The sequence below is a fragment of the Pyxicephalus adspersus genome, chromosome Z (assembly GCF_032062135.1).
Source record: "Pyxicephalus adspersus chromosome Z, UCB_Pads_2.0, whole genome shotgun sequence".
Classification (NCBI taxonomy): domain Eukaryota; kingdom Metazoa; phylum Chordata; class Amphibia; order Anura; family Pyxicephalidae; genus Pyxicephalus; species Pyxicephalus adspersus.
Window position 1 is genome coordinate 32,192,925 of NC_092871.1, and position 11,402 is coordinate 32,204,326.

General features: G+C 37.9%; 1 protein-coding gene across 2 annotated transcripts in view; it reads right to left on the bottom strand.

Annotated features, from left to right (window-relative positions):
- CD99L2 (CD99 molecule like 2) overlaps positions 1-393 on the bottom strand; it is a 39,475-nt gene extending 39,082 nt beyond the window's left edge. The window contains exon 1 of one of the 2 annotated variants that reach the window (XM_072431796.1): positions 171-393. In XM_072431796.1, coding sequence (XP_072287897.1) covers positions 171-231 — 61 coding nt within the window. In that variant the 5' untranslated portion in view covers positions 232-393. The remainder of the gene's footprint in view (positions 1-170) is intronic. The other variant, XM_072431797.1, reaches the window with a different exon arrangement.
- Positions 394-11,402: the final 11,009 nt, after the last annotated feature.

Here is an 11,402-nt window from a genome sequence, read left to right on the forward strand (position 1 = left end):
GAACATCTGGCCCCGCATGTTCCCATCGCAGCCCTAATGGCCAGATACAAAGCCATTCACTAATACTTATAGATAAACTGATGAGGAGCACAGCCATGGATCTGTGTGGCGGGGCAGCCACCCCCAGCATACACACACAGCGAACCGGCCCGATACGCCGCACTACTCACCGCTCCACACTGCTGCCACAAGCAGCACCGCGCACACCAGGGACGACCTCAGCAAAGCCATAGTGACCGGGAGCTGGGGGGACAGTCCTAGGAGAAGAGGCCGCACACAGCCGCTCAGCACTCCGGAGAAGGTCCCCGGTACAGCCGCAGGGCGGACAGTGAGAGCAACGCTGTGATTCCAACACTAAACTGTGTGAAGGATCCTCAGACCCGCCCTGCACTGACATGATCCGGGTTACCGCCCGCCTATCACTGGCACTGCAATGCCCCCTAACAGGAGAACGGGGAGCTGCACCCGGCCTGCAGCCTGACACAGGACACACACTACTATCAGGGGGACAATAACACTGACTGGGATAATACTGCCACACAACTATCATTATACACACTACATACACTATTATACATATATTATACAATACACACACTATGTAATATATATACACAATACATATATAATACAATACATACACTATGTAATATAAACACAATACATATATAATACAATACATACACTATGTGATATATATACAATACAGTGAAATACAACACAATATAATATATATACACACAATACATATATAATACAACACATACAGAATACAATATATATAATACTATATAATATACAATACAAAATATACAATACAATTTATATGTAATACTATATAATATACAATACAATATATACAAGACATACAGAATACAATATATATATATATACACACACACAATACAATACAATTATATATTACATACAATATATATATATATATATATTTATATATTACATACACAATACAATATATATATAGTATAATACCATACATATATAACACACATATAACATGTTGGCACTATATAAATCTTGTTTATTAAAATTTTAATAATAAAACATATACAATATATATATATACAATGCAATGCATACACAATACAATATATACAATACAGTATAATACAACATATGTACAACACAATACATATACATCACAATACAATATATATACACAATGCAGTATAATACAATATAATACATATATAACACATATATAACATATATATTATGTTGGCAGTATATAAATCCTGTTTATTAAAATTATTAAAAATCATAAAACATATTCAATGCAATGCATATACAATACATGTACAACACAATACATATACAGTTTAATACAATACATATACAACACAATACAATATATACACACACACATGTTTTTTACTCCCCTATAGTATTGCATTTGTAATTTCCATGCAACATGACAATCAGTAGTTTTTCCTAAAGCAAAACTTTAATTAAAAAAAAAGAATCACCTTTTTACACACTTTACCAATCCCTCAATGTCTCTAAAACCCAATCCCGGTCAGTCCTGCACAGTCTTTATACGTCTCCCAATCTCACAATGAACAGGCATGCGATCTGGTGACGTTTCCTCCTGAAAAATTAAGTGTGACGCACTTTTTTATCTTACATTCCAGGAAATCCCCTTTTGTGTATGTCTGAGATTGGACATGTGCAGAAGGAGCAGCCTCCTGGGATATGTGACATTTGTATCCCAAAAAGATTTATTGCCGCAGCTTACCTGGGAACTTTCCAGAAGCGACCCGGTGACACCTGACGAATACTATAATAGAACTCCGTCTTGCTGATTGGAGCGATGATATAAGTGTTATTATAGGGTAATACCTGCGGCACATTTAGGCCCAGGGAATTGAGATGAACCTGCAGAGGTGGGTTGGGCTCGCTCTCAGGTGCACACGTTTGGACACATGGAAATGGTTACCACGATTGTTGAAGAGGTAAGGGGGTTATGGGAGGCATATACGGCTTCAGTGGCAGCTCTTGTATTTTATTAATTATGTACAAGGGAAGTTTTTAATTACACTTGGTTCCTTGTGCCTTTGTTTTTTTAGCTCCACCTTGGTCAATGGTGGCCATCCAATGGTTGAAGAGGATCACCGTGAACCTGAAAGATGGCAGCTTCCTGGCACCGAGCAGCAGCAGGATCCTTGAGCTATGATCGCTGCAGGGCCCTACAAACAGGTAAGTCTATGCCATAATCAGCAGGTATGCTAAGCTTACCATTCACCAATAAATTTGGTTCCACGTTACATACAATTTGAGCAAGAGTTATTTTTATTAAAATTTGGAATCATTTTATTATCTTTATTTGATGAGATACATGAAGAGGAGAGACGGAGGAAAAACTGAATTGAGAAAAGTTGGCATTTGTGTCAGTAAGGATAAAAAATGCGTTATATGGGAGTAATACGGTAAATGTCTGTGTCAGTGGTAAGAAGTGTATCCTTGTGTCAGTGGTGCCCAGTACCTTTTGTAGGCTTCATGTCGGGTACCTCATCTCTTAATAATGTCACCGTTTGGACTGTACTGGCACCATCAGGAAGAAGATCCCTCCATGTCCTACATACCTGGGTACATACTGGCATCCTCTGCCTAGACTGCAATAGGTAAGACTTGTTAGCAGGCCCTTTTTATTGCAGGGGTTGGTCTATGGCAACTATTGAGACAAAATTTAGGACCACTTATTAGTGAAAGGACACATAGGGGGATTGCTTTGGTAAAAGTTGGGGAAAAAAATATTTTGGCATTTTACAACCTCCGTTAGATACAGTATATGGATTTAGTGTAATGAGCAAAATTTTCATATTTTTATACACAAAAAAATTTATATTAGCACTTTTTTTAAATGTTTGCTCTTGTCAATTTATAGTGACACCTATATATATTATTTATAGTATTTACACGGTACCTGTCAAAAATTGGGACACACCTACTCATTTAATGCTTTTTCTTATGTTTTAATCAAAAAATGTAATCAATTAAAAAGGTTTTAAACAAACCTGAATATGTTTCACATTTTAGATTTAGTAGCCACCTTTTGCTTTGATAACAGATTTGCACACTCTAGGCATTTTCTCGATCAGCTTCATGGGATCCCCCAACTGGAATGGTTTTCCAGCAAGTTCCCATAGATGCTGAGGACTTGGCTGCTTTCCCTTCACTTTGCGGTCCGGTTGGGGTCAAATACCCCCAGCATTGCCTGGAGCTGCATTTTGGCTTATTGTCCTGTTGAAAAGCAAATGATAGTCCCACTAATCACAAACCATGACAGAATACCATGTTTCTTCAATATGTCACTGTGGTAGCCATGCAGGTTGTGCTTTGAAATTTAAAAAAATTAGCATCAGTGTTTCCAGCAAATCACCCCCCACATTAGCACAACTCCTTCTCCATGCTTCACATTGGGAACCGCACATGTAAAAACCATCCGATCAGCTTTCCTGCATCTGACAAAGACACAGCAGGTGAAACCAAAAACCTCAAAGTTGCAATAATCAGACCAAAGGAAATCTTTCCATTGGTTTCTGTTGCTTCCTAGCCCAAGCAATTCTTTTCTTCTTCCACAGTAGAGCAAGCAGTTTGATAATGAAGGCCTGATTCACACAGTCTCTGGTTGATGGTGAGATTTGTCTGCTACTTGAAGCATTAATGTGGGCTCTAATCTAACGTGCTGGTAATTTGTGGTCTCTGAGGCTGGTAACTCATATGAGGGTAACTCTTGGTCGTCTCTTCCTGGGATGATCCTTATTAGAGCCAGTTTCATCATTGCTTTTGATGATTTTCGTGACTGCATTTACAAAGTAAATCCAAAAGTTTGTCTGCCATTTGGTCTCTCCTTCTGCAGAGTGAATGTGTAATCTCTATAGACACCGGCATGCACCAGTGAAAGGACTGTGTAGACTTCTGATTTTTTCAGCCTTGCTGTTACCTGTAGTCCTCCACCATTAGTTGTCCATTCCTTGCTGCTGCCTGCCATGTCTGAGCTATGGGAGCTGGAAGGTATAGACATTGATTGACCTCACCTGCTAAATGATATAGCACTCACTTCGCAATCCCCACCCAGCCTGTCAATCACTTCTCAGTATTTAGTAAAACCGGATGACTTGCAGCACAGTACAATGTATACCTTGTAAAACCCAACTTTGCAGCATGCACCCTTTGCAGAAATGAGGGCCCGGGAGTCATCCAGTTTGTCCTCCCCATCCGCACTATAAACAGCGATAAACATAACTATATACCGGGGGACTGGGTTGCCATTAAACTATCCTTATTATCAATCTCTGCATGAAAACCCTGAACTGTGATTAGAGGTTTTGCTGCACAACACACATGACTAAACAGGCATGAATCAACAGGATGGCTCCAGACCCTACACTTTTCAAACCAATTTAACTATTAAAACACAAGCGTGATAATAATTTATTTAGCCCCAGCAAAAAAAAAAATATTTGTATATTATTGAAACCTACCTATTCTATCAACAACTCTGGCATCCACTTGTATAGTCAGTTCTACTACTGAGTATATACGTGTCTAGTGCTGGCCAGGAGAAGCAAAAGTAACACAGCAAAAGTGTTTAAATTAGCACTCCAAAAATAACCATATAATTAAAGTTCTTTTCAAGAAAATTATGAAAACCAAACTGAAGTTTGCACTGCAATACTTTTTGCTTCCACTAGATGTCAGTCTGATAGCCAATATTTATTACTCTACTTCTTCTGAACCCATGCCATCCCTAATAATATTAATAAACAGTATTTATATAGTACCCAGCACTATACATTAAATAGGGGTTGCAAATGACAGCCAGATACAGACAGTGACAGGAGGAGGAGAGGACCCTGCCCCGAAGAGTTTACAATCCCTAAACCAATTCTCTATGTTTGTCAATAACTATACAGTAAAAGGAGAAGTAGAGGTGTAATGTCCTCATATTTCTATAAACAGCACTCGTTTGTTCTTCTCTCACTAGAAACGATCACATAGGATCATTTCCAGTAGCAGAAATCTAATGTTTGTACATATACTATTGTGACTACTGTGCTCTTTTGATAATAAACCACTAGGCGGCAGAATCACTCTTAGTTAAGTAATGCCCCGAAATGAACACAGCATGGGGATTTGAAGGGCTGTGCACAGAAACACAGCCAAGTTGTAGGGCCACAAATTAAAAAAATATAGCCTCATGTGTTTTTGACATTGAGAGGATTTTCTTCTCATACAACAGAGCACTTTAACTGTATGTGTGCTAAATAATGTCTATATGTAACAGATGATTTCCTATAGAGATTATAGGGATGATTGTAGCACACAGCTGTGGCCTCTTATCTTCATATATTGTACAGTGCAGGTAAGAACTGTGAAAGGAAAGACTAAGAATTGTACTTATTCGTCATGCAGCAAACCAATGATACGATTTTCCCAAATTGCATGAAACTTTGCCTCTTTGCAGGAGCTTCCTTTAATCAAGACCAGCTGCTGCCCACTCTCTCATTTGGCTTTATTCATTAAAGCTCCCCCAAGGCTGGAGATACACTTTGCTATTTGTTAGTAAATGTTTTCAGTCCTGGACCTAATCCATTCCAGGTTTGCTGGATCGCCCAGGCTCACTGATGAAAGTATATCTTCTCCAGCTTTGGAGAGCTTTATTAAATCAGGCCCATTGTGCAGGGTGATCGGTGACTTGTATCTCCCCCCTGAACTTTTCAGCAGGCATCCTGTAGTGGGTAGACTTGTAGGGTTATTTACCATTCACTAAAAAATTTAAAATTGTTTTAAAACAGGGACATATACACAAAAAACTACACCATGTAGCGGTCCTGAACAATGTCAAAAACATGTATTTCAGGCACTACCCACTATTATTATACTTAAGGCCCTTTGTATACAAATAAATGCTAAACAAGCTTTACACACTTAAGGGCCAAATTGTGGGAGTGTTTGGATTCCTCAAGGCTTTTTACAGCCGATGGTAATGCTGCTTCTTCAGGAGGAATTGAAATACATGTACAAGTTGATATTAGGTTCATATAGTGTTCAACAAAAGATGCACAAAAGACCTCGGTACCCGAGTAAGTATGTTAATTATTTTATCCCTCTGTGCACCATTGTTATCTTTTCTGTATCTAGTAGGTAAGTGGAGCACATATGCAGCATTCCATTACTTATACAAGCTAATAACATGGTTTGCAAATAAAATATATAATAAAACGTAGCACACACAATATGGATTTGTATAATTTATGCTATTACAGAATACATTTGAATACAAGGTTTAGCTTTAGGTCAATAATGGGAAATCAAGTTCAGAAAGATGTTGTTGACCAGTCCTTTGCCTACTGACATACTTTTTTTGGAGCATAGGTTTCAGAATTCAGTTTCTTTTTAATGGTAAAAGGTGTATTTCTTTCAACTTAATATAATTAACAAAAAAAAACATATATTATTAGAGCTACTATAATTTGATAAGGCAAAAGCAGTATTCTAAAGACAGAAAGCCACAATAACCAAAAAGCAATCATGTTTTGTTTTGACTGCTCTAAACTGATGCAGGATATATTGTGATTAGCTACTATTGTACTTTGCACAACATCACCATCATTGAACTTTTCACTGCCATGTTTCTAAGCCAGGATAGCTTTTATTTAATGAGACAAAATCCAACGTGCAAAGTGCAGAAGTCATCTTTGTCTCTGCCGAGGGCTGACATCTGCTTGTCATGGGTAACTGCTCACCTTTATTTTTTGCACTATTTAATGTTTTGGCTCGAATTCAATAGAAAACTGCATGGGCACATCAAGTCTCCATGTTATAAATGTTGTTAAAGAAGCAGCCAAATCCTAAGCTAATGCTGATCAGTAAATGAAAAAAGAATACATTCTCCAAGCTGCCTGTTAACAGGTTTACAGATGATACAAGTCTTTTTTTTTTTCCCCCTCGATAGTAATTTATAAGAGGACATTTCTGTGAAATACGCACGTTTTCCAACCAGCGGCTTTGAAAAAGAAGATTTCAAAAGAGAAATTTGTAAACATGCATTTCTAAGATTACATCCATAAAGCACAGGCAGACAGGATTGCAATTAGACAACTGGAATATATTGTTTCTGTGCCCCTTGGCTAATTCATTATGGCTGCTGAAGAATGTTAGCAGCATACTAATAGAAAGGAAGGTTGTTTACTGCTGTAACATCAGATATATAAACTGACGATTCTTTTTGTGCTGTGCTTTAATTCTTGCTTCGATAACTTGATGAGTTTTTTCACAGATTTCTCTCTGAAGCTATCAAGAAAGAGAATAGCTTCTATTTCTTGGACCCAGATGGTGGATAATGTCTTGGCTATAGCATTATCATTCTGCATCATCTATGGTGCCATGTCCTTTGCAGATCGGGTCTGTTCTTTGTGGGTTCCTGTGCAGGAGAGACACAGTGTGTGGCCCTGACTCTCTACCACTGCTAGGGGCATGCAAGATGCCAACTGGTCTTTAGGCCCAGATTTGCTCTGTATGCACAATATTGATGTTAAAGTTCTGGGATAAATTTATATTCTATACAATAGGATGCCAGTTCCAAATTAGTGCTCCCTGAAACACCTCACATGCTACTTAAACTGAACATTACATGCTAATTATTTAGAATAAATTGTCATGGACAGAAAAGACAAGGGTGCATTTTGATATTATTTGTTCTTTTTACTCATTTGCTGCTGGGCAATGTCATCCTACTTTTACATCCAACAGTTTTTGAGATTGAAAGAGATTGCCTAGATTCTAAATTATAAATTTTATGAATGTGAAGGATGCCTATAATTGAAAATGATCAAAAGTTTTATGAATGTTGGTTGCTAAGAATGGTACCCCCCAGCTGCCCGCTGTGTACTTAATAAATGGGCAGGAGGTGGGTCTCTAATGTAAATACTTCCATCCTGCTATATGTTCTTTTAAATTAATGACCATCTACTATGTCTCAGGCCAACACCTTCTGTGTGGCTGATGAAGATTGATGAAATGAGTTGGCACTGTAACATTCATACACCACATGTTTCACCAGAGAGGATGAATTGGCATGATGAACTGATAAATGTTCACTCTACTTGTGCTCCTATATATTAATTTATAATTCCCAATCTTATAGTCATAATTCCATTGTCAAAGTTTTGAAGGATCTGCAGTTTTTTCAAGGATTTTAGATACACATATGACAATTTATTGATGTTATCAATGTGTATTTGTTGATAGCAATGTATTTCTCTATTTAGTTATATAAACACTTGGGGGAAGCATTATTTACCTTTTACATAACAAGAAAGCTATACTTCTCCTTGAAAGTCCAGCTTCGTATTAGGCCTTACAAATAGGATTAAATATTTTGTCTCTGTGAAGTCTCTAATGACATTATTGACCCCAATGTAAGCATAGATCTCTGGATCACATGAAAGCTTTAATTTTCATAAAAGATATTTTTTTATTATATATCATGTATTCCACTGATACATTGGGCCTGAATCCAAGTATGGAAAGAATACACTTTCATCAATGAACCTGGTGATCCAGAAAACCTGTAAAGTATTTATTGGCAGTAATTTGATATTTGCTAGCTAATGTTTTAAATCAGCTTTCATAAATCGGGGCTATTATCTGAATTTTAATCAGAGCTACCTTAGATTTTTTTTTTTTTTTTTTGTTTTTTTAGTTGCAACACCCGTTTTAGAAAAAAAAGGGTGCAGCACTGCCCCCTAATTCTCGGCCACCTAGGTGAATGGGAGCGCAAAGCCTTCTGGGATACCTAGGTCAGGCATTCCGGGAGGCTCTTGGGCACTCCTTCTGCGCATGCCCGAGCATCTTGGACATGCACAGAAGGAGCCTTTTTGTGCAAAGAGAAAAATTTGCCGATCTCAAATGAAGAACCCGGAAGAGAAGATGAAGATTGCGGCACTCGGAGTGCCTGCTCCAGTACGGATGCCAGGACGACGCTGCACCCGATGCAGGACACCCCCGGATTGATCAAACTGCCCTGTGGGATTGAAGGTAAGTGTTTTTTTTTTTTTTTTTTGAGTTTAGCTCCTTATTAATATTGCATTGAGTGAAAACACACTCCTATGGAAAGCCTTCACTAGTTCAGTGTGAGCAGCACTAGAGTCAGACCAGTGTTACCAGGGTACCAGAGTACCCCTCAAAAAACTTTTGTCCAGTGCTTCTTGGTATATGGGCAAGTATTTGCCAGGCAGGAGATCCTAACAACCTCTAAATAAGGGCAGATAGGCTTATGACAAAGTGAATTGTGCAGTTGGATTGGGTGGATATGGAACATATTTACTAGCTCATTGCTATTGACTTTCAGAAGATTGGAGGTAAAAAATCCATATTTTCATAAGCAGAAAGAGCAACAACGCCATCTAGCTGGAAATGTCTCTGTGTGCCTTCTGAAGGCCATGTCTACGGAATAGTTCAGTATATACAGGATGGTCAATGGGGTGAACTGTCTGCCCGTTTTTTGCAACTGTATTTTCGTCCGTGTAGGCATCTTTTTCATTAGATAACATCAAAATGCAAATGGTAGTAGGTACTTTGTGTTGTCCAAGTTAATTTCAAGAGGCAAAATCATCGGACCTGTACACTTTTGCCATGGCCCTTTTTTACAGCGCACCATCAGCTCTCGTACATGCAACGCTATAGAATGAGGGGTTGCACTGTAAAAACACCTACACCAAACTTTTGCATAAATCAAAAGTAAGGCGAAGTCTGGCTGGTGTTTGTCAAACATTTATTTAACTGCTCCCGGTAAACTATTTTAACCAGCAGGTCTTCTGGAAAGCTTAATAGTGATTTTAAGGGCTTTTGCTGAAAAAGTTGAAAATCGCCCTGAGACACTGGGTCTGATTTATTAAAGCTCTCCAAGGCTGAAGAGGATACACTTTCATCAGTAAAGCTGGGTGATCTAGCAAACCTAGAATGGATCTGGTCCAGGATTTGAAATATTTGCTGGCAAAACACAAATGATTTTAAGGAATCCATTCCAGGTTTGCTGGATCACCCAGCTTCTCTGATGAAAGTGTATCCTCTCTAGCCTTGGAGAGCTTTAATAAATCAGGTCCAGTGAATTAGATCTGAAAAACCTGATATAAAGATCCAAACTACAGAGATAGGTTATTTAGTTAGCTTGGTAGTCCAAGCTTTAGTTTTCCATATTGCTCAAGCAAAAACCTTGTTTTACATTTCCTTGCATTGGGTATTCTTTTCACCACATTCACTAAATAAGTGAATTACCCTAAGCAGAATGATAATTTACTTTGCTAGCTGAATGGTAAATCACCCCCAGAGTTAGCAAGTGTGGAAGCTTGTTAGGCAAAGGACTTCACAGTTACTGCTTGTTGCTTTACAATAAAAAAGACTACACCTTTTCATCACAATTCCCTTTTGGTCTGCACAGTTTCTGAGTCTTTCATATGTGAGTATGGCCAAATGTCTTAGACATGAAGACAATGACTGGTTAGGTGGAAAATCTTATCTCATGGAAGCCCTAGGCAAAGTGTACAATACAGTCCTCCATAATGCGAAGACAAACCTACCCTTTGGGTGATTGCCAGGATGACCAGACTGCTTATCCTGTGCTGTCTTGTGTATAAGAAATATTAGGGTTCCTAAACAAACTATGCTAAAACTGCAAACAGAAAAGATGATATAGATTTAGAGAACCTTGCGTTCATCAATTTATAAAAAAAAGGAAACAAATGGTGCAAATGCGTACTAAGCTTTTCACATTTTAGCCTTACAAAAGATCATTTAAAATGTCTGTATTGTATTTTGTGAAACATCTGCATTGAAACTAAGCTAGTGTTGTTGCCGCAAGAAGCAACCCCTTGCTGAGAAATACAAAATTAACATTTATATTACAGATATTACACAGCTTAGTTACGTTCCAGAAGACTTTGCATAAGCTTATTTTTGAGTAAGTCACATGTGACCATAGTATAGGGAATTAATGTACAAATAAGCACAGAGCTGTACATATTTTTCAGAAATAAGGCTGTGTTTGAACATAAGCTATACAAACAGTAACCATGAGACAGTAAAGTACATCTTTTGAGATGTCGAACCAAGTTTTGTTTAGCTCTGCATGCAGCAATTGACAAACTATGAGATTAAAATGCTCTATGCATAATGCTGAAATAAATTTAAATATGAAAAGTCAGTCATATAATTCAGAGAACATGTGTAGTCAAAATCTAAATCAGGTAAAATTACCATTATATGATTATAGATATTTAAGTTTGCATTATTGGCACGGTGTATCAAATTAAAAAAAAAGTCCAATGCAATCTTTGCATATAATGTGACCACATTCCTTGTGCAATATAACAATGAAA